Consider the following 24,452-nt stretch of genomic DNA (forward strand, 5'->3'; position numbering starts at 1 on the left):
AATCTTTTAATTAATATCGGCACAAACATTACTATGCAAACTCACTCATACACATCCAGGCGCATTGACATTCAAATACAAATCTCCACGATGAATATGCATACCTATGTAAACATAATCACCAAAACCAAGCTCACAGATGATTAAGGATCAACATTTACTAGAATTGGGTTGATATAAGATGTAAATTAAGTGAACGGTCTGGGTGAGTAGTTTTTAATATTCAGCATTCACACCACCTCTTTCATGCTCTGACATAAGGAAAACGAGGAGTCCCAGTCTCCAGAAAGAACTGCAGTTTATTTTATTTTACCTTAGAGACACAGCTTGGAAACAGGCCCTTTGGCCCACCAACTCTGCGCCGACCAGCATTCACCCCATACATTAGCACTATCCTAGAGACAATTTACAATATACAGAAGCCAATTAACCTACAAACCTGTATGTCTTTGGAATGTGGGAGGATTCCACATTCTCTCCTCTCCACATCTTTTGTTTCTGCCTTGAACAGACGTTTCCAAACAGGCAACCAATCCGATGAGGTTCAAATGAGAATATATTTGTATTATCAAAGTCCTGGAGTGATGATGTTCATTTCAACTGCAGGACTAGGAAGCTGAGAGGCCTTCTGCCTATCCCTTGCTTGTAAGCTATAGGGAAAATCAGGCAATAGAAAATGTCCCCTTTCCTACCACAGGACATCCCTCCCCCAACAACAGGCAAAAGCCTTGGTAAACTAGGAAGTTTACTTTCAAAGTACAATGATATCTGAAGTATGGTAGATTAAAGGCCCCACAGCAGCTTAAAACCCTGGTCATTGTTCCAAGACCAACACTTAACCCATTGCCAGATGCTGCATGTGTTGGTCATAGGAAGACCTATGGGAAGACTTGACTGTTCATTGTCATTTCTTCTCTGTTGCCATTCTCTTTTGTTATTTTTATTTCTGCTCTATGTGAGAGGCAAGTTGTCCCAAGCAGTAGGAACACTCATACAGTCACAGCTACCCAAATAGCTTCTTCATTGTCTAAACCTCCCAACTTTCAGTTTGAATCCCAAATGTCTTCAGAGAGGCGTTGACTGTGAGTGCCCTTCTGATATTGCTTTTAAGCTCGACCTGTTCATTGGTTTTGACTGAAATTGAACATAGAGCTTACTTGGGGAGATGCTTTTCTGAGATGTGCACACGGTGACTGATGCAGGATGTAAATGTCATGTTCTACCATGGCATGAGATACCCAATGCCTGTTGGGACACTATGATCCTCACCAAGAGCTCCACTGTAGACCCAATCTCAGAACAGACTAGGGTCAACAGTCATAGAGAGTTTATTGCATAGAAACAGGCCCTTCAGCCCATAAAATCTACGCTATCAATCACTCATTTACACCAATCCTACATTAATCACCTTTTTTTATTCTCACCACTTTCCTAAAAATTTTCTCCAGATTCTACCATTCACCTACACACTGCTATTAACCTTCCCACCCACATTTCTTTAGGATACGGTTCTAAACACGTTTTCATAGGTCTAGAGTATTGTAGCACTTTTATTTTTACTCCACTACTCCACATCCCAACAAAATGGTAGCTGAAATTCTTGTCAAACATTTCTGTATTTCCATATGCATTTTGATTATTTTTATTGTTTGTCTGATCTTTTAAATATGGAATTTTTATATTGAGAGCCAAACTGCAATGATGATGTTGACAGGTAGTTCAATCAACGTCATAATTTGTAGACACTTTAAGACACTGTTTATAGGTATCACAAAACTCACCTGGTGCTTTTCTACTTTAGGTGAGCCTACACCAACACCATCTTCCATAGGTAAGAGAAATGCATTGGATAAACACCTCTCTGTATTTCTAAACTTCATTCCCAGGTTGTGGGTGTTAATGGCTGGCCAGCCCATCTCTAATTGCCCTTCAGAAGCCGGTGGTGAGCCGCCTTCTTGAATGCTGCAGTTAGTGGGTGGTTAAAACCTTCATAAAAGGTACAACTGGTAGGGAATTCTGTTATTTCGATTCAATAATGAAAGAAAGCAATACACTTCTACGTCAGTTTGTTGAATGAGTTGGAACTGTGGTGGAGTTCCCAAATTCCACGCGCCATGGTCTTAGGGAGGTGCTGTTTGAGAACCCATGGGAAGTAAGTGTATCGCATCTTGCATGCGGTTCAGGATGCAGCCACTGGGTGCTAATGGTGAAGGGAGTTAATGTTTAAAGCCCTTTGTTCCAGGCATTGCTTCTCAAGTGCTGGAGCATGTTGCGAATGATACATAACCCTTTAGCATTTGAAGTGTTGGATAGCGTTTAGAAGTCAGAAGATGAGTCATTACGTCTGTAGCTAGTGCAGTTAATGATCTGATGGATAAGTGCTAGGGAGTGGTAAGTTAGGTCTTATTGGAGATGGCCACTGCTCAGCCACTGAAAAGTCCAAATGCCACGTGCAAACTTTCAGTCAACCTGAGTTTATAATATGGTCAATATGTATCCCTCATTCAACATTACACATCTTCAGATTATATGGTCAATATCACCTTACGGTTTGTGGAGTTTGCAGTATGTATTTCAGCTGCCGTGTTTCAATGACTATGCTTAAAATATACTTCATTCACTTTGGGATGCTCGAAGAGAGTAAAGTACACTCTAACCTCTATCTCACCTTTCTAATTTTTATTTCCTACTCTCCTCTCCTTTGCTCCTCTTTCCACGTCATTCCTTTATACATTAATTTAATGCACACTGATGGGGAAGGAAAGCCTGAAAGTTCAAGGAGAAAAAAAAGAGATTCTGTTTGTATTAACAGAAAATCAGCAGTTCTCACCCTTTTTGATGTCTTTATTTCAATCCCAGATGTCCGCTTGGTGAATGGGAGAAATCCATGCCAAGGGCTTTTGGAAGTCCTTTACAATGGTACCTGGGGGACAGTGTGTGACGATGACTGGGACATCGTTGATGCCATAGTGGTGTGCCACCAGCTCGGATGTGGCCGAGCTCTCCCCATGGCAAGAAATCTGCCCTTTGGCAGGGGAACGGGGTCTATTCTGCTAGACAATGTGGACTGCAGAGGGACGGAGTCATCACTGATCGAGTGTGGTAACCTGGGATGGGCTATCCACAACTGCAACCATTACGAAGATGTGGCCGTCATCTGCATTGGTACAAAATTTGATTTTCATCTTAGACCTGAGAATTGCACATTGTTATTTTTGATTCATATGGCCAAGCGGACATGACCTTTTGCTGAATGGAAATTAACCCACCAACAACTCCACAATGTACAAATGAGCTGCATTGAACATTTAACTGACAGAAGAAGGGTCTCGATCCGAAACGTCACCCATTCCTTCTCTCCTGAGATGCTGCCTGACCTGCTGAGTTACTCCAGCATTTTGTGAATAAATACCTTCGATTTGTACCAGCATCTGCAGTTATTTTCTTATATTTAACTGACAATACTGCAGGACAATATTTAAAATCTTATTTCCTGGATGTACAATAAATCCCACTCAGAGTGTGACCATGGATGTTTATATCAGTGCATAAAGTCATTCAGTTCATTGTCTCCATGACAGCCAAAGTAAGGGCTTTTAGTGGCATAATCCAGAGCTTTGAAATGATGCTTTCCTTTCCCAGGAAACAAGTTAAGCACTGTTCAGTACATCCAAATGAACATCATCATTCAGATGTTTATTTGGAGATATAGCATGACACTAATGGAACTCCTGCAGAATGGTAGGCTGAATACTCAAAACATTTCCCTGAATGCACACTTTAACTCCCCCTCCCATTCCCACACTAATCTTTCCGTCCTGGGCCTCCTCCATTGTCAGAATGAGGCCCAGCGCAAATTGGAGGAACAGCAAGTCATATTTTGCTTGGGTAGCTTACACTCCAGTGGTATGAACATTGATTTCTCTAACTTCAAATAACCCTTGCTTTCCTTCTGTCTCCATCCCCTCCCCCTTCCCAGTTCTCCTACCAGTCTTACTGTCTCCGACTACATTTTATCTCTGTACCGCCCACTCCCCTGGTATCATTCTGAAGAAGCGACTCGACCCGAAACGTCACCCATTCTTTCCCTCCAGAGATGCTGCCTGTCCCGCTGAGTAACTCCAGCATTTTGCATCTATCCCTGAATGGAGATTTGGATGAGGTGACTTGCAGGGCCTGGAGATGGCTTGGGGCTGGGAAATGCCACAGCTGACATGTTTCTGCAAGAGGGGCATAGAAGTGTGTTCCAGTTCTGGTTCCACCCCTCTCCCACAATTGTGTTCCAATGTCAGGAGGGAGGCAGGGTCATCAACTATCAGTATTTCCACTGCCTGCTTTTGCTTTTATCAGCCTGGGTGTGGGCAAATTCAACACCGGGATCATAGTATTAACTGTAAAGTAATGAGTGCAAGTAGAGTGAAAAGCAGTTTCTCCGTCCAATTCTGGTGATCCAGTTATTTGTAGAATAGTTTGAAACATGCCCTATAGGCCATTGGAACTCTTTGGTGAAGCCAGGATGGCTCCTTAGTATACCTCCAAGTGTCCATGTGGTTCTCCCCTCCTCTCTTCCTACCCCACATTTTTGCTCCTTCCCAACAAGCATTTGAGAGATAAGAACCCACCCTAACTATTTAAGTAGCACACTATTTCCCCTCAGTCAGGAATGCAAATCATGGGAGAATTGTGATTCTTATTTCATTATTCTCTGTCACATCTCCACAAAGCACACAAGGATCATTATGATAAATTATATTTACCTCCTTTTCAATGAATGATCAATAATATAAACTTAAATTATCTTTTTCCCTTTTTAGATTTCAGTTCAACTCCTAAAAACAGGATAAATGAAACCAAACTATCTATGTGGGATTACAATCAAGGTAATTATTATAAATTTACAATGGCATCCAAGTTACCATTATGCTGAATACCATGAGTAGTTACACAATTGCAGAATGAGTGTGCAAAGTGGTCGCTATAGTGAGAAGGTGGATGAGAACCCATAGCCTTTATGAAGAGAAAGTGCATGTATGATCCATGTAAGGGAATGAATGGGACACATTGAGCCATAGAGCGGGAGCAGGGTCGGCATGGGCAGCCATGATAACCTACAGTAAATTGTCATTCCTTGGTGCTCGAGATAAATTTGGCTAGCACTCGTCACCTGCTTTGCTTCTCTTCTTCCATGGTTAGATAATTTTGTGTTATGAAACGTTAGAGTGGGATACTCCAAGAAAGGTTTGTGGGCTATAGTCTAGAATGTTCAATCTCTTCAAGCAACTGTAGCATTGATTAAAGTTCCTGTGATTTGCTCTGTAAAGGTCCTGTCAGCTCACTTCAAATATGCACTACGACAATGAGCCAGGTTTCTGACATTGGGCCATCGAGATTTGGTGCCATATGGTCAATTAACTCAGTGGCCAGGTTTTAGGGAAGACCAAATGCAAATTAAAATGATTGCCCCTCTTGCATTAAAGCAAGATCTGCATATTTATCACTGAATCCCAATTATTGATCATGAAAATCTGTAAGAATGTGATTAACCACTGAATATTGGGCATTAAAGCTATCTGGCTTCGCTAGAAGTATTAAATTCCATAAACATAAACAGCGGAATTAACACGTGGGAGGAAACAGGCAAAGGGTTGCATAAGAAAGGAAGGATAAACAAATCAGTTGCAGTGGGGTTTTCCTCTTAGATTGTGAATCGAATGTGTTTTATAAGAGTCTTAATATTCTTTAGTTATCTGGTCTGAACAAGGTTAATTCTCCATGACCTTCTGAGGAATCAGTCTCTGGACCAGAAGCTGTCGGCTGGGAATGTCTTCACAGTTGCTATTGTCCTTCCTTATTTTTGTAGTAAACCAACTGGATTAAGACTTATTACATTTTGCATGGGTGTTAATCTTCCAATGACAGAGAATTGCACTGCGGAAGAAATTCCTGAGATCTGCTGCATGGAACCTAACTAATCAACAACTCCACAATGTCTTATTTATGAATTACACCGCGAGTTTCAGTACCTGGTCTGTACAGGGTTAGCTGAGGTATTAGGGGGGGGGGGGGGTAAACCCCACATTAGCCAAATTCCAGTATTCCCCTTTCTAGTTGATGACAAAGTAAACATATTGTGTATGTTAGGTTTAGGTAGCGACGATGTCCCTCTAATGTGGTGGAGGCCCTTCACACAACATAGTACCGTAGGTTTCTCCCATTTGCAAATGTTGGAAGCTGAAGTGCATGATGGAATGTAAGATGCTCATTCACTTACTGCCCAATGGGAAATAAGTAATGCTGATAAAGGGTTTTTGCCATGATAGTCACGGTACCCTCATCAGGCATCAACGAGTACAGAATGGATAGGAATAAAGGCGTGGATTTGTAGCATCAGAGATCCTTTTATTCCTCTGTATAATGTTGTTAATCCGCAGAGTACTACATTTACAGTATTATCCAGTTAAAATAAGCCAATTAAGCCCATCATGTGAAGATTAGAGTGGAAGTTGATAAAAATATTTACTACAAAAAGATATATTTTTAAAGATATTACTGGTTTGTCTTCTTACAGGAGAGGGCAACATTCGATTAATCAATGGCCACAACTCATGTCAAGGCAGGGTGGAGATTAAGCACAGAGGACATTGGGGAACGATTTGTGATGATGACTGGGGCTTGGACGATGCCAAAGTTGTGTGCCGGCAGATCGGCTGTGGCACAGCGATCTCCTCCACCACCAATTCCTACTTTGGATATGGAAAAGGGCTGATTCTAATGGACAACGTCAACTGTGAAGGGAGTGAGTTGTCACTGTTGAGCTGTCACAGTCTGGGCTGGGGTATCCACAACTGTGGGCATCACGAAGATGCAGGGGTCATCTGTGCAGGTAATGTTTTCACCAAAATAATCCAAGTCTTGGTCATTTATATCACAAATGTCAATTCACCCGTCGTCCTCCATTTCCAACACTGTTCAGTTGCACTAACACTATGTAGCTGTATGTATCACTGGAGCACTAAATACGCTAAGTTCAGTGTCAGGTTCCACGGACTAAATACTGTATATTGTAATCTAAGATTTGATGATTTCCAGCTCTTCCTGTTTCAAACTCTGCACATTCAATCCTGTTTATAAGAGAAACAATGGCGCAGCGGTAGAGTTACTGTCTTACAGCGCCAGAGACCCGGGTTCAATCCTGCCTACGGGATGCTTCCGCCCCCTTCCGCCCACCGAGTTTGCACCGACCAGCGATCACCCCATGCACTAGCACTATCCTGGGGACAATTTACAATTTTTAACAAAGCCAATTAACCTACAAACTTGTACGTCTTTGGAGTGTGGGAGGAAACCGGAGCACCTAGATAAAACCGACGCAGCCACGGCGAAAACGTACAAATTCCATACATACAGCAGCACATGGATATCAACCTGCAAGAGTCAGTGAAGGTACAATCAATGTCCCAGCTAAGACCTTTATTCCACGTTTCGTTCCCAACATCCTGCTGGACGGTCTGCTGTAGTCTTTTGATGCAATTTGTCTGAAACAGAAGGTAGTTGAGGCCAGTTCATTGGCTATATTTAAGAGGGAGTTAGATGTGGCCCTTGTGGCTAAAGGGATCGAAGGGTATGGAGAGAAGGCAGGTACGGGATACTGAGTTGGATGATCAGCCATGATCATATTGAATGGCGGTGCAGGCTCGAAGGGCCGAATGGCCTACTCTAGTTTCTATGTTTCTATGTTTCTATGAAATATATATTTATGGTGCCACCTCTTGCATGAAAACTGCAGAGGAATAATACCACATGTGGGTGAATTGTGAAAGGAAGTGTTAACAGAAGTGCTAGCAGAGGTACCACTTTCTCCGTGGGTGAGATTGCTGCTGAAAATGGGCCAAACACTTTAAAATATTCACCAAGGGCCCATTGTGCATGATTTATGCATAACGTTTTTTTTCTAATATAATTTATAGGTTTAAATACCCTAATATCATCTGACTCCTTGTTCCGTAACACTATTCATGACCAGAATTTTCATATCCTAGTTCCAGTAACAAATATAATATTACAGCGTTGGCTCTAGTTACAACATGACTCCTTGCAACCCGGCCAATAATTTAGTAATTTCTGAAGCTTCCTAACGTTTTACCAAACTTATCACAAACCTTCTCTTAATATCAGCACCAACTACTAAACTGATTTCACAGTCTTGTTGCCAAGAAGATAAAACTGTTAAAAATTGTTAAAAATAATAGAAATTAGGATTGGTGTAATGAAACCTTGTAAAACTAAATGTAAAATGATGGATCAAAATCAAGTTCCTTCATTTCCACATCAATGTTCAGCTGGCTCTCCCCTTCCGCTGCCTATCGTCCTCACAATCACCTCACTGCTGCTACATTTTATGTTCCACTTTAAATAAAATTAACAAAATACAATTTCCTCCACCTCGACTTTATGAAGACCAGGTTCACTGTTTCAGACCCATGTCATAAAGTCCAACACTCAGCTACTGACTCATCTCCAGCATAGGAAGCTAGGCTAATCTAAGCCAGCCATTTGTGGCCATGGCCTCTATGTTGAAATACAGCTGAGCTCCATCCCCTACAGAATGTCATTAAGGTGGATCTCCACCTCCGTGGCATACCTGCCTCTGTCCAATTTCCAACATTGAAACCATCAGTCATGTTTTTACAGCTTCGCAGTTCAAATTGTCCAGTGTTCTCTAAATGGGCGACTCTCATCCTCTCCCCAGAACTCGAACATCCAGGCTCAATTTTTCATTAACCTTTTCTCATTATTTCCCCTTCTTCACTGACCTAAATTGGATCCCTATTCCTCACGATTAAATTAAAAATCACTGTCCTCATCTTCAATGCTGTCCCCATCATTCTATCTCTTTGACTTTCATAAGCATCTTGTTTCAATTCTTAGTCTGCCTTCACCCCCAGTCTGTAAACCAGTGTCCGAACCATTATCTCCTCGACTAGGCTGTTAATTACTCCACCTCATTCCAGAGATCTAAATCTGCCTTTCCACATGTAAAGTATCTGAGCATGTCTTATAATTTAAAAATAATATTTCAATGCAAGTTTAATCACTGCTGTCCGGTAATAATGCAACAACGTTCTCTGTTGCTCACCATTTTAACATTATATAAGGTTTCTTCTTTATTTCCTTCAAGATTCATGGACTCCCACATCAGCTCCAGATGTTTCAACCACTGGAATTTCTACATCACACATGGGCACGGATTCTACTCCAACTACCAACCACAGTAAGGAAAGTTTGTGTAAACTTACCCACTGTAGATACTGAATTTAAATCGGACAAAGTTAAGTTGCCTGTGACATCCAAGCAGTGCCACCCACCAGTTTACCAAGCAAAGAGTGAAACTGGAAAATCACTCCCACTGCCTGAACATGTCAGAACCATTCTGGACCATTATAGTTTACGGTTTCTGAAAGGTGATGGAGGAAATATCAGTAGTAATTTTCATAACAAATGAAGGAACTGCGTTTGAACAGGCAGCTGATATTTATAGAGTTGTACTCTTGTCAAGAACCTGGATGTTGGATGTACACAAACTGTATAGAATGGGCTTCCCCGAACACTCTGGTTTTTAGCTGAAGACATTTGGAATTTTATTTTTCCAGGTTTCCCGGCAGATAGCTATCTCCCTGAGAGACACAAAAAGGTAACAGTACATTTAGAATTGGGGGAGTGAAGGGTAGAGTGAAAAAAGGGGAGCAGCAACATTGCAGAGCTGAGGGAAACTGGGATGCTCTGCATTTGGGGGAAGGACTGTGCTCTGTGTTGAGGTTATCAGGAAGAGGTTTGGGAGATCAGAGGATTGAGTGGTAATGATGCGGGGTGGAGATTGTGGAAGTTTGTGGAAGTGAAGTCTGAAGAAAGATCTCGACCTGATTCCTTCTCTCCAGAGATCCTGCTCGTCCCGCTGAGTTACTCCAGCATTTTGTGTCTATCTTCGGTTTAAAGCAACATCTGCAGTTCCTTCATACACATTGTAGAAGTAGTGTTGGTTTGTGAAAGGAGTTATACAGATAGTGTCCTTGACCCAAAAACAGTTCCTGTAGTTCCAATGGAAAATGTAGCAGGTAAACATCAAACCATGCATCCTCTGTAGAATAATGTAACCTAATCTGTCTCATGAACTCCATCGGTAAATTCCTCCCACCACCATTCGTACCCTTCTATCTCGCCTCATTGCATCTGTCTCAGTCATAGAACTGCAGAGAACAGTCAACACAGAAGCAGGTTTTATACTGATGGCTTCTAGGCAGAAACAGTAGGATCTTTTCAACATCCATTCTATCAAAACTAGATCATCTGTTAGAATTTCATTGTTCCGTGGGCGATACATGTGGCAATTGACAATTAAACGTTCTTGACCCTTGACCCCTAACACTTGGCTCTTGAGTCTTAAGAAAAGACACCCAGTTTGTTCAACTTCTCGTGGTATGTGTACCCGTCATTTCTGGAATCATCCTTGCTACTCTTGCCAGTACCCTCTCTAAGCCTGTATATCTCTTTTGTAACATTGTGGCCAGAATTGTCCATGGGAAGATTAAATACAGGTTTAATATAATTTTCCTACTTTTTAATTCCATCCCGGTTGAATTAAACTTTAGTGTATGGTTTGGATCTTACATGGATTTTCTTACCTCTGCCTTATCTTTAGGCATTTTAGTGTATTTTAGTTCAGGACTCCTTCCTTTCTCAATTCCATCTCATTTTGCATCTTCAAACAAATGATATATCTAGTCTTTCTACTAAAACGTATTACCTCACAATTATTTGTGTTGAACTTCATTTGCTATTCATGCGTCCATGTTTATTAATGCTTTCCTATAATTTGTTGTTTTTTTTTCTCAATTCTGACTATCACTTCACTATCTCCCCACTACTCTACTGCTAGGCCTCACCCAAGTATGTTCCATCTATGAAGTTAGAAAGCATACGTTTGATCGCTGAATCTACTCATTAGTATAAATTATAAACAGTGGTTATCCCTGCACTAATCGTTGAGGATGGGAAGAACACAAGAGCAGGAGTGGGCTCCCAGCCTCCTTGTCTGCCCCACAATTCAATATAATCATGGTTGATCTGTGCAGGTCTAATCTCCTCTTCTGTGCCTTCTTCTCGTCACCCTCAATTCCAATATTAGATATTTCAAATATTTATCTATCTCCACCTTAAATAAATTCAATGGTCTGGCCTCTGCCTTCCTCAGGAAATGAGAATTCCAAAGATTCACTAGCATCAGAGAGAATACATTTCCATGCACCTCAGTTTTATATGACTGTCCACCTATTTTACAACTATGTCTCTTTTCATGACTGCCCCACCAGCGTAAACTCAGTGATTCTACCACCTTCTTCTATCTGGTATAGCCACCCTTTGCTCCTATCCTCAAGCCAACAAACAATACTGCTATTGTCCCCTGACTCTAAATTTCCTATCCTTATTCATCGGTGTACTATGGGACACCTTATCAAAGGCTTTTATGAAGATCAAAATAGTCCAAACCTTTCTTCATATATGATTGCCAGTTGGCTTGGGTTTGGATTAGATTTTTTCTCAACAATTTAATTTCGAACCCAACCCCAGCCCATCTTATTTTGCGGATTACAGTTATCCCAGATACTGGGAAACTGACCATCTGGGTAAAGTACATGATGAAACCGTTCAGACCAGTGAATCTTGTGAGCATCTGAGGAGAAATCTAGAAATTTATGTTAAAAGAACACGATAATGCCAAAGAGGTCTTTGCAAGGTCCACAATTGACAATCATCCCTTATATTTGGTTACAGATGATATGAATCAACCTTATGAACAGATTACAACAACAAAGCTAACAACATCTCAAAGGGGTAAGCTTAATCATTTTTAATTCAATTAAGCTTTATTGGTGTTTGGTAAATAATCAATTATGAATTCAATCCAAGGTATTATATATATATATATATTTAAAAATACAAGAAAATATTGTGCAGTTTCAAAATACCATGTATGCCCTGCCTAACTCTATTCAAACTCTGTTCCACGTTTCATTTCCCATGAAAAGGATAACATAATTGCTTCCTAACCCTAGAAAGAAGTTGAGCAATATTATGAAAGTTCCATCATCTTCAGCGTTCAGTTTAGTTGAGAGATACAACGTGGAAACAGGCCCTTTGGCCCACTGAGTGCTCGCCGACCAGCGATCCTCGCACGCTAACATTATCCTACACACACTAGGGACAATTTATAATTTTATCAAGCCAATTAGCCTACGAACCTGTATGTCTTTGGAGTGTGGGAGGAAACCGGGAGAGACTGAAGAAGGGTCTCGACCCGAAACGTCACCCATTCCTTCTCTCCCGAGATGCTGCCTGACCTGCTGAGTTACTCCAGCATTCTGTGAATAAATCGATTTGTACCAGCATCTGCAGTTATTTTCTTATACTATTATGCTTCCCTAACCTGTGCCCATTTCTACCCTGTTTTCTGCTTGTATGCCATTTTGAGTTGGCAGTGAGGGTCTCACCTTCTCCTTGCCTGCAGTAAAGTGGCATAGATTGCTTGTTAAACAAGTTAAAAGTACCATGTGTAAATTAAGGCTGAAAATGTAATAACTGTGTTAATATTTTTCCAGCCAGATCCATCCGTCTGGTGAATGGTAACAACAGCTGTCAAGGCAGAGTGGAGATATATTATGGCAATAATTGGGGAACAGTGTGTGACGATGACTGGAATATTATAAACGTGGCAGTAGTTTGCAGACAGCTGGGATGCGGTGTTGCCATCACTGCGAAAGAGCTAAGTTACTTTGGATATGGCAGTGGACCTATATTGTTGGATAATGTGAACTGCAAAGGCACAGAATCCGCCCTGTCTGAATGCTCTAACCTTGGATGGGGAAAGCACAACTGTAGACACCATGAGGATGCAGGCGCTATTTGTGTAGGTAAGATCAAAATCAACCGCAATTTCATTTGTACCATGTAATGTCAGTATATATTCGGCAACCAGGCAGCGTCGCTCTGAATGGACGGATAATCTGCTATGTTGGTGTTTGAGAATGTGTTTGAACAGAATACCATGTGGCCACTCTACAAAACTGGGGCAACAGAGTATCTGAAGTAGCAGGGAGGCACAGTTGGTCGACCTACTGCCTCACAACGCCAGACAACCGGGTTTATCCTGACCTCGGGTGCTGACTGCGTGGAGTTTGCACATTCTGCATGTGACCGCATGGGTTCCCTCCGGGTGCTCCGGTTTCCTCCCACATCCCTGACATACAGGTTTGTAGGTTAATTGGCCTCTATATAATTTGCCCCTAGAGAGTATGGAGTGGATACAAAAGTGAGATAACATGGAACTGGTATGAATGGGTGATCGATGGTCAGCATGGACTCGATGGGTGGAAGGGCTTGTCTCCATGCTCCATCTTTAAATCAATCAATCAATCAATCAAAAACTGCCATGGATATTTTTGCATATTCACTTGGATGAGCTTCATTTTACTTTCTCACCTTCAAAGGAGACTTTTCCAACAGTGCTGCATTCCATTGATGATATTATGTTGTTAACTCTCTTAATTGGGACTTAAAACTTCCAACTCAGGCAAGAGATTGGTTTAACTGAGTCAAAAATGCCAAATATGCTTCACACATAACATTTGGGAAGAAATCTGAACCAGACTGGTTAGGAAACAGAATAGACAAAAGGACACATAGTGCTGGAGTAACACAGCACATCAGGCAGTGTCTCTGGAGAACATGGCTAGGTGGCATTTCATGTCAAGACCCTTCTTCAGCCAACTTGACGGTGAAGATTTGTAAAGATGGAAAGTGAGCGAGCTACTTTTGATGCAGTTGAAATGAGATATAAAGAGAGATATAAAGAGAAAGCCAGAGGAAGAGCAGAGTGGTAAGGGTAGTTAACAAGGCTGAGATATAGTTGTGCAGAAAGGCAGAGATATATAAAGCCGGGGAACTTGCACCTGTGGCATGGAAGAAAATTACTTTGAAAACACAAAGCTAACCTGGAACTAAAGAGAATTTCTGTCTTCAACATCCTGGGAGTTCCTGCTCACCAGAAACTTGTCTGGTGTAGCAACATAAATATTTTAAGCACAAGAAAAGATGAGAGACTTAAAATCCTGCACTGACTCTTTCACCTGATTCCACAGAGTCCTTCTACCATACACAAAGCGTGGTCTAATGCGTGATAGAATTTGCCTTTGATGAGTGCAGCTCCAACAGAACCAAAGATTCTTGACACTCTCCATGAGAAAGAAGTCAGCTTGATTGGTATTCTAAATATTAATTCCCTCCACCCTGACTGCATTGTGGCTACAGCATGTAATGTATCCAAAAAAACGCTGCAGTAATATGCCAAGACTGCACCTTCCAAACCTGAGGTCTATCACTGTGAAGGGCAAGGTCAGCTAGCAGCAGGTGTAGAGCAATGCCATCAATTGCAATTTATTTCTATGTTTCACACCATCCCAACAAATTGTAGCACTACTAAAGTGAGTCTGATGGTAGTCAATAATATATTTTACTTTAGATAAACACAAGAAGCTGGAGTAACTCAGCGGGACAGGCAGCATCTCTAGAGAGAAGTAATGGGTGACGTTTCGGGTTGAGACCACTTCTTCAGACTGGTTAGGGATAAGGGAAACGAGAGATATAGACGGTGATGTAGAGAGACAAAGAACAATGAATGAAACATGCAAAAAAGTAACGATGATAAAGGAAACGGGCCAATGTAAGCTGTTTGTAGGGTGAAAATGAGAAGCTAGTGCAACTTGGGTGGGGGAGGGATGGAGAGAGAGGGAATGCCGGGGCTACCTGAAGTGAGAGAAATCAATATTCATACCACTGGGCTGTAAGCTGCCCAAGCGAAATATAAGATGCTGTTCCTCCAATTTGCATTTAGCCTCACTCTGACAATGGAGGAGACCGAGGTCAGAAAGGTCTGTGTTGGAATGGGAAGGAGAATTAAAGTGTCCAGCAACCGGGAGATCAGGTTGGTTTACGTGGGCTGAGGGAAGGTGTTCAGCAAAACGATCACCCAGTCTGCGTTTGGTCTCACCGATGTACGAGTCCACATCTTGAGCAACGGATACAGTAGATGAGCTTGGAGGAGGTGCAAGTGAACCTCTGCCTAACCTGAAAGGACTGTCGGGGTCCCTGGACAGAGTCAAGGGAGGAGGTACAGCGACAGGTGTTGCATGTTCTGCAGTTGCAGGGGAAGGTACCTGGGGAGGGGGTGGTTTTGGTGGGAAGGGATGAGTTAACCAGGGAGTTGCAGAGAGAACGGTCTCTGCGGAAGGTGGAAAAGGGTGGAGATGGGAAAATGTGGCTAGTGGTGGGATCCCGTTGGAAGTGGCAGAGATTTTGGAGGATTATGTGTTGTATGCAACGGCTGATGGGGTGGAAGATAAGGACTAGGGGGACTCTGTCTCTGTTGGACTAAGGGGAGAGGGAGCAAGGGCGGAGTTGCGGGGTACCGAGGAGACACGAGTGATGGCCTCATCTATGATGGGAGAGGGTAACCCCTGTTCCCTAAAGAATGAGGACATCTCGGATGTTCTAGTATGGAACGCCTCATCTTGGACGCAGATGTGGCGTAGTCGGAAGAATTGGGAGTAAGAGATAGAGTCTTTGCAGGAAGCAGGGTGGGAAGAAGTGGAGTTGAGATAGTTGTGGGAGTCAGTGGGTTTGTAAAAGACGTCAGTCAATAGTCCATTTCTTCTGATGGGGACTGTGAGATCAAGAAAGGGGAGGGAGGTGTTGGAGATGGTCCAAGTAAATTTGAGTGCAGGATGAAAATTGGTGGTGAAGTTGATGAAGTCCATGCGTTCTGCACAGGTGCAGGAGGTAGCACCGATGCAGTTATCAATGTGTATGAAAGAACAACCACTGTGTACACTGGCCCTATCCCCGAACTCCACCACCGCTACAATGCCAACTGCATCGGGGGTTCCTCCTGTACCCATGCAGAACTCACTGACTTCATCAACATCACGACTAATTTCCATCCTGCACTCAAATTCACTTGGACCATCTCCAACATCTCCCTACCATTTCTGGATCTCACCTCCATCACAGGAGACAGACTATTGACCAACATCTACTACAAACCTACTGACCACCATAGCTATCTAGACTAGACTTCTTCCCACTCTGCTTCCTGTAAAGACTCTATCCTCTACTCCCAATTCCTCCGTCTACGCTGCATCTGCCCCCAGGATGAGGTTTTCCATACGATCATTGGATATGTCCTCATTCTTTAGGAAACAGGGGTTCCCCTCTTCCATTGTAGATGAGGCTCTCTCTAGGGTCTCCTCAATATCCCATAGCTCCGCTCTTCCTCCCCCTTCCCCCGTTCGCAACAAGGACAGAGTCCCCCTTGTCCTCACCTTCCACCCCATCAGCCGTCGCATACAGCATATAATCCTCCAATACTTTCGCCACCTCCAAGGGAATCCCACTACTGGCCACATCTTCCCATCTCCACCCCTTTCTGCTTTCCGCAGAGACCATTCCCTCCGCAACTCCCTGGTCAACTCGTCCCTTCCACCCAAACCACCCCCTCCCCAGGTACTTTGCCCTGCAACCGCAGGAGATGCAACACATGTCCCTTTACCTCCCCCGTCAACGCCATCCAAGGATCCCGACAGTCTTTTCAGGTGGGGCAGAGGTTCACTTGCACCTCCTCCAACCTCATCTACTGTATCCGCTGTTCCAGGCATTAACCTCTGTACATTGGCGAGACCAAGCGTAGGCTCGGTGATCGTTTCGCTGAAAACCTCCGCTCAGTCCACCTTAACCTACCTGATCTCCCGGTTGCTCAGCACTTTAACTCCCCCTCCCATTCCCAATCTAACCTTTCTGTCCTGGGCCTCCTCCATTGTCAGAGTGGGGCCCAGCTCAAATTGGAGGAACAGCACCTCATATTTCACTTGGGTAGTTTACACCCCAGCGGTATGAACATTAACTTCTCTAACTTCAAATAGCCCTTGCTTTCCCTCTCTCTCCATCCCCTCCCCCTTCCCAGTTCTCCCACCAGTCTTACTGTCTCCAACTACATTCTATCTCTGTCCCGCCCACCCCTTGACATCAGTCTGAAGAAGGGTCTCGACCCGAAACGCCACCCATTCCTTCTCTCTAGAGATGCTGCCTGTCCCGCTGAGTTACTCCAGCATTTTGTGTCTGCAGTCATCAATGTTACGAAGATAGAGTTCGGGAAGAGGACCAGTGTATGCCTGGAACAGGGATTGTTCAACGTACCCTACAAAGAAGCAGGCATATATTTTTAATGTTTAGAAAGTGCTCAATTTTTCTGTTGTCCTAGGCTTTCCAATGAAAATAAATGTGCACTCAAAACCATAAGATTTATTTCCATTTCAATATTCCTGATGAATACGCGTAACTATTTTAACAGCAATTAAGAAAGCCAACATTGTCTGCTTCTAAGATTGCCTGCACTTGCATTCTTATTTTAGAATATAAACCTCATGAGGCAAGTGGTTCTGGTAAACAAGCACCAGTAATGACCACGATGACAACAACGGAAGCATTAAGTGTGCCTGAAGGTAGGTGCTCTGAAGTATGTGAATGGGCTTTTGAAACCATGGGGATGTTGATGCAATTTGGCCATGGTTGGAATAAGGCGATAAACATTTCAGCATTGACTTGAATTTTGTGCTAAGTTGTTTATTTTCACTGTATTATTGATGACAACAATTCCTCCGCTGTGTGCCTCTATTGATCATGCTTTAACTCTACCTCCAGTGTGCATTGCATTCTTACTGAAAATCCATATCGTAGCTTGAAAACCGTAAGCATATTTTTAGATGCATTTTTTACACATTTGCAGACTGCACATATCTTGGGTAGTTAAGCCACTACTTTGATTCACATGCCTTTTATTTAAAACTTTAACGTTTATGCACAGACTTAATGGAAAGATGTGTTATTCATGAATTTTAGTCCATTGTTTGAAATTTTACAGGGTAAATGAGCCACAAGAGGAGGAAATGTCGTCAGTTGGGGGAGCAATTGAGCACGAGGTTTTTTTGAGCTTGAGATTTGAAGTCAGTGCAGTCCATTCCATGAGGATGGACACTTCATAGATAGAACATTTCAGGCGGTGACTGCACAAAGAATTGCAGTCAGAGAGAGACTGGGTGATAGTCAAGGAAAAAGAGAGCAGACAGGTAGGTCAGGAACTCCCTGGAGAATCATGGACTGTAACCAGCATTTGGTTCTGAATACCTTTGGTGAAGGGGACTTTGGCTGTTCTCTGAGCCAGACCAAAGCCACAGCACCACAGCTGCACAAAGAGGTTGGGGGGTGGGGAGGGAACAAAAGTCAGAGAAGATTTGAGAGTTGGCTTTGGGGCAGACTGGTGTTTCTGTAGTTGCAAACATGATTCCGGGATAGTATGTTTGCTCCAGATAAAGAGATCATTGAGCAGCTACAGAAATCTTTGGATAGTAGGGATAACTAACTGAAGGTTGGGAACTATACCGATGAAAAATAGTTGAGAACCTCCAGGCATTTTAAGGAGTTGCAAAAGAAGAAGCAAGACCCCAAAGAAACTAAGCTCCAGACGTCCACTTGCCCTTGAATGTAAAAATAGGGTGGTGAGTGGATGGATGAAGTGATGATGAGGGAGGAAAAGTGTTAGCTACCTGGACACTGGGATCAGTTCACAGGAATATGGGACTGCTGAAGGTCAGATGGGTTGTCAGTCCCAGGGTATTGTGAGGCATTTAAGGAGATTTAAGGGTTTTGCATGTTTAACATGTTCCCAAAACAAAAAATAATAGGGCTGCCAAATCCAGATGCCCTGGGTGATAAGATGCTTAGATCTTAGGATAAGGCAAGACATCAGGAGTGCAATTAAAAAGGGAGATCAGGAAAACAAAGTGAAGGTATGAAATAATATTGGCAAAATAAATCAGAATAAATCCCAAATTCTTTCATAAGTTCAAGAAGAGCAGGAGGATAACTAAGGAAAGAATAGGGCCCACTAAGATCATAAAAGTCATCTGTGAGTGGAGACAGAGGATGTGTGTGGAATCCTTTATGAATGTTTTGTGACCATCTTTGCAAGAGATGTTTTAGTCCCACAGTACTAACTGAGCTGTCCTGGAGTCTTATTAAGTTGAGATTCCCCTTTCACATCAGTCTTCGGTATGCACCCAACAGATAGGGTGATAACAGTAATCTTGTCATTTATGTCCCACGACCGTGTCAACAAAAGAGCACAGCTCTTTTCAGCAGCATTTCAGGCAGGAGACAAGCTGCCAGGGTTTGCATAACACAGCAAGAGACGCAGGAAGATAAATCCAAGGCAAAGGCAACAGCACAGGATGAAATAACACAGCAAGGTCATGTAACTCAGGATTCTTTAAAAGCTAAAAGGTTCTCAGTAAGACCCAGCATAATCACGATTGCCCTTCACAATACTTCACCCTCTCCACAGTCCATGTTGCACTGTTCTTGCATGACTGTCGCATGGTTGCCTTATGCAAGAGCATCTCTCTCATGCTGTTATGAGCCTGCAAGTGTTCTCATGGAATTCATTCTGGTCCATTAACTCATCTGCAGGTTATTCATTCCAACTGTTAGTATTCCACAATGTACAGAATTGCAAATTTGTATTGTAATACCGTAGACTTTTTGATTTACAAATCATTGCTACCACATAAACGTGCCACTGGAATATACTACACCAAAAAGCCCATAAGACATCCCCCCAAATGTTTCAGATCACAACATTGCACATCATAAAACATTTTAAAGGCAGGCCACAGCAACTGAACATTCCAGGTCATTTAGAAAATATGTGCAGGAGGAGGCCATTCGGCCCTTCGAGCCAGCACCGCCATTCATTGTGATCATGGCTGATCATCCACAAACAGTAACCCGTGCCTGCCTTCTCCCCATACCCCTTGATTCCGCTAGCCCAAAGAGCTCTATCTAGCTCTCTTTTAAATTCATTCTGTGAATTGGCCTCCACTGCCTTCTGTGGCAGAGAATCCCACAAATTCACAACTCTCTAGTGATTCACTGGATGAGGCTCTGGAATGAGGAGTTAGCATTCTACATCAATAATGTCCTTGCTCAATCAGCAATGAAAGAACACTTGATGAACTCAATGAGTCACAAAATTAAACAGTGCTCACTGATCTAATTGAAGCCTGTAAGAAGCCCAATGGTCAACTAATAATCCATCCTCCAGAGTAGGATCGTCAATTTTTACTCTCTCCTAATGTTATTACTCACTCAGCAAGCATTCCCAGGGCAAGCATTCCCAGAGCAAGCATTCTCACAAGCTGATTTGCACATTGAACTGTGAAGACTACACAGACCTAGATCAGTGGAATAAATACAACAACTGCTGACTGCTGTTGAAGCCTTGTTTACAGGCTTCATCTTCCCATTGGAGTCCGCTTTTGGACACTGCCTTGCAGGGGCTCCAAGGAGTACAACTTGCAGGGGTAAATATTTTTGGGAAAATCCACAGGAGAACAGAAGTCCCCCTCATGCACTCAACACAGACACGCAGAAGTTATGTGGGAATAGTGTGACACATCAGAGTGCAGTGGAGCAGTGAAGCACACTCCTTATCCCTTCAAAGCATCTCTGAAAGGACAGCCTAAATCTTTACTGGCTTACATGTGTCATTGCACTGAATTTGCCACCTTTATCAGTGAGACATGAAAACCCATTAAACTCTCTTGTGCCCTTAAACAACGCCACCTCTTCAGATGATATAACCGCCCTGAAAAATCAATGGCTTCATTGCCATTTCAAAGGAAAGGAACGTTTGTTAATGTGGATCCTAGTCACCAAATCATGCAATGCTGACATCTGCCTCTGCATGGGTTCAGAACAGTCTAATGCCAAGGTTTACTTTGGAACAAAGTCCCGCTAATAAATGACTTGCGTCAATTCAAGGAAGGGAGCAGAATTCATTCCATGTCATTTCTTTAAAGTACCTGTCTGTGCATTACCCATGGTTTTTGCTTTGAACGCATCCTTTCATTATGTGATTAAAATGGCAAGGAAACTGTGAATTACTGAAGATCATCTCGGGCTGCAAAGTAAACATTTCATTGGCACAATGTTCAAAAAACAGTATGTAAATGAAAGCAATTAATACTAAAAGGTTAACAAAAAATTAACACAGAATCTATTTTGTTAACTGGCCTGGTGGTTACCTTATAGGTGGGCTTCAATGGACTGACATGAGACACAATGATTCGACCAATGTATCTGTTAGTGCCCTACACAACCCACAGTGCCAGTGTGTCAACCTCCTGACCACTTGCAGAGGTAGCTGACTCAGGGCCGTCTTAACGCATGGGCCTGATGGGCACTTGCCCGGGGGCCCACGAGCATAGGGGCCCCAAGCTGATCTGTGTATGTTAAGTGACTTGCAATAAATAAATACTACTTTAAAAATGTAGGTTCAATAAGTGCTTTTTTCGCAACATTTTCGGTCACTAAGTGCTTCTCACAGCGATCTGTAAGTGCTTTTTGCAACAATGTAGCACCCTAAGTCCATCGCTAAGTGCTTTTCGGTAAGTGCTTTTCGCCGGCACGACAGGGGAGGGCTGGTAGGGAAAGGGGGGTGGGGGAGAGTAACGGTAGGGGCCCCAGTACACTGCTTTGCCCGGGGGCCCATAATGCTGTAAAAACGGCCATGAGCTGACTAGCTCTTACTTCCTTCATTCTCCTTTAACTCAGCTATCAGCTCAGCCTGAGCAGTGTCTGCTCGCGACGGGGACATGTCCAAAATCAGGGCAGATCACAGAGCTCCTGGGCGAGAAGTGTGAGATCCTGAGCAGCGTATTTCTGCTTCCAAGGGAGCACGACACGATTCTGAATGTCAAGTCCCCGTTTTTTGCAGAGGAGTGCGTTGCTGGCAAGCATCATCTCTCTGTCCTGGAATACTCCTGACTGCTGATGTATGGCATCTCTTTGCTCTTGGGGAACAGCGATCTGTTGAATGTTAAATGAGAATGATGAGTGCATTATCCAATTTTCTTCTGGATGTAGCAAAATATCAATATATTAATGAGGCCTGGATTTGCTGCAGCAGCATGATTTCCACCAAACCCTTCATCTCAAAATTGAAGTTATATTTACTACACAAATACACCAACTTTGACTTTTATGGAGATTATTGATTGCAGGCGCTGGCTTCTGCAAAGCTAGCACAAACGGTTCTGCATTTTGTGCCAATTACAATTAAAGACTTAGAAACTCCTATCATCAAATGGTGTGCAGATTTAACTAGCTATAAATATCCCGGCATATCTTTGGCCTGCCTCCAGTTAAGGTCCAGGATTATCTCTTGGTATCATCAGGCCTGATTCTTTTTTCCGTTGCCCTTCAGAGTCGCAGATCCGACTTGCGGACGGACGGCACCGCTGTGAAGGCCGAGTGGAGATCTTCCTGACATCGCAGTGGGGGACAGTCTGCGATGACGCCTGGGACATAAGGGCTGCCAGAGTGGTCTGTAGGCAGCTAGGCTGCGGCAATCCTCTGGCCGCTAAGGTGGAGGCGTATTTCGGGCAGGGCACTGGCATCATTCACCTCGACAATTTAAAATGCAGTGGGGACGAGAGTTTGCTCACCCAGTGCTCACACATCGGCTGGGATGTCCACAACTGCGACCACAGGGAAGATGCGAGTGTGATATGCACCCTATGAACAGTCTCACGACAAGTGCCCGGCCCTAGTTGTTGGGAAGGGGGCACGCTGAATATATGTAAATCTATAAATGTGTAAATAACACAGAACTACCAAACCAAAATTCCCATATAATGTGCACTTTATATATTTTAATTACCATCTGTCACAGATTTAATTCCCAACTTATGAAAAGTAACAATTTGCCTCCCCAGCAAGGCTTGTGCTATTGAGGGAAGCCCATATGAGCTTTCAGAAGGGGATGGGTAAAAGGCATAACCCTTGACACACTTGTTTCATTTCTGTCTGAATGAAGTTAGCTCGAACCCTGGGAGAAAGAAAATGGTGGAGTGATTCAGGAAATCTGGAACTCTCTTCCACATAAAGCTCAATCAATTCAACATTTCAAAACTGGGATGGATTGCTTTGCTGACAAGGCCAAGATTATTAAAGAGTAGATGGGGTACGAATGCTGCCTGAGTTACTCCAGCATTTTGTGTCTCTCTGGGGTACAACACAGACTGACTGCAGTCTACGTGAAAGACAGGACTGGTTTCAGTGGGTGAATCTCAGCTTCCTGCTACTATATTCCTGAGTTTTTGGAAGCTCATTTTGCAGCAAGCATCTGCCATTGTTGAAAATCAAAAACATCAAATGTTGGAAATCTGAACTAAAAAAAAAGAAAGTGCTAGAAACTCTCTGATTCAGGCAGCAGCTTTAGAGAGAGAAGCAGTTAGTGTTTCAGAGGGAGGAGAAGATAAGAATCTTCTAACGAAAGCGTGAACCATGCTACTTTTCCTCCAGATGCTACCTGACTTGATGAGTGTTTTGATTTTTGCCATTGGTTGAGTGAGACCTTTCCCTCCAGTGCTGCATCATAAAACCAATCGCAAGCATCAAACAGCAAGATGACATGAAACCTACCAGAACCACCAAAGCTGGGAGAATTAATAGCATGGGAGTGTCAGTTAAAAATGGCTAGTATTGTACTCAAACAGATTAATATTGCTTTTAGCTCATTCACCTGAAAGATGCACCAATGGCTATGGATGGAGATAATCACCAAACTGATCTCAGCCCATTATGACGTTTTAATGACCTGTAACTAAGGTAAAAGAGTGAAAGAGTTCCCATTATTTTGAAGATCGGGTTGTGTACCTGCTATACTCACTGCTCCAGCCCACTGAGACAGAGTGACTAGATCCAGTAAACACCACAACAACTGGTGTAATGTGACTTGGAAAATTCCAAATGACAAGAGATAAAGGATAAGAGAAATGCAGTGGGCTAGAGGCCAATAAATCTGGTACCCAATGATCTGCACCTAAGAGGTTTAAATGAAGCTGCAGAGCTGGTGGATATCTGAAGGAGGGTCTCGACCTGAAACATCACCCATTCCTTCTCTCCAGAGATGCTGCCTGTCCCGCTGAGTTACTCCAGCATTCGAGATGGTGGATACAATGTTTGAAATTTTTCAAAATTCATTAAAATTCTAGAGATTGGAAAACGGTGAATGTAACTTCCATGTTAAAAATGAGAAGTAGGCAGATGCAGGGAACTACCGGGTTAGTTTGACATCTGTTTTTGACCCATTTGCTGTAAGGTTTTAAAGTTTGCTGACGATAGGAAAATAGATGGAAAGGCATGTTGTGATGGAACATAGGTAGATTGAGTGACTGGGCGAAAACCTGGTAAACCTGGTAAGGTGGATGACTATCTCATTGGCGAGA

The 24,452-nt window shown here is 42.9% G+C and overlaps 1 protein-coding gene across 1 annotated transcript in view; it reads left to right on the plus strand.

Moving 5' to 3' along the window:
* The window catches only part of LOC144606390 (scavenger receptor cysteine-rich domain-containing group B protein), a 35,066-nt gene extending 12,323 nt beyond the window's left edge, over positions 1–22,743 (plus strand). The window contains exons 3-11 of the mRNA XM_078422431.1: positions 1,802–1,831; positions 2,860–3,165; positions 4,815–4,880; positions 6,569–6,883; positions 9,179–9,271; positions 11,830–11,889; positions 12,654–12,965; positions 17,517–17,606; positions 22,427–22,743. Of these exons, the coding sequence (XP_078278557.1) occupies positions 1,802–1,831; positions 2,860–3,165; positions 4,815–4,880; positions 6,569–6,883; positions 9,179–9,271; positions 11,830–11,889; positions 12,654–12,965; positions 17,517–17,606; positions 22,427–22,743 (1,589 nt within the window). The remainder of the gene's footprint in view (positions 1–1,801; positions 1,832–2,859; positions 3,166–4,814; positions 4,881–6,568; positions 6,884–9,178; positions 9,272–11,829; positions 11,890–12,653; positions 12,966–17,516; positions 17,607–22,426) is intronic.
* Positions 22,744–24,452: the final 1,709 nt, after the last annotated feature.

The sequence above is a fragment of the Rhinoraja longicauda genome, chromosome 26, assembly GCF_053455715.1.
Source record: "Rhinoraja longicauda isolate Sanriku21f chromosome 26, sRhiLon1.1, whole genome shotgun sequence".
Taxonomy (NCBI): Eukaryota; Metazoa; Chordata; class Chondrichthyes; order Rajiformes; family Arhynchobatidae; genus Rhinoraja; species Rhinoraja longicauda.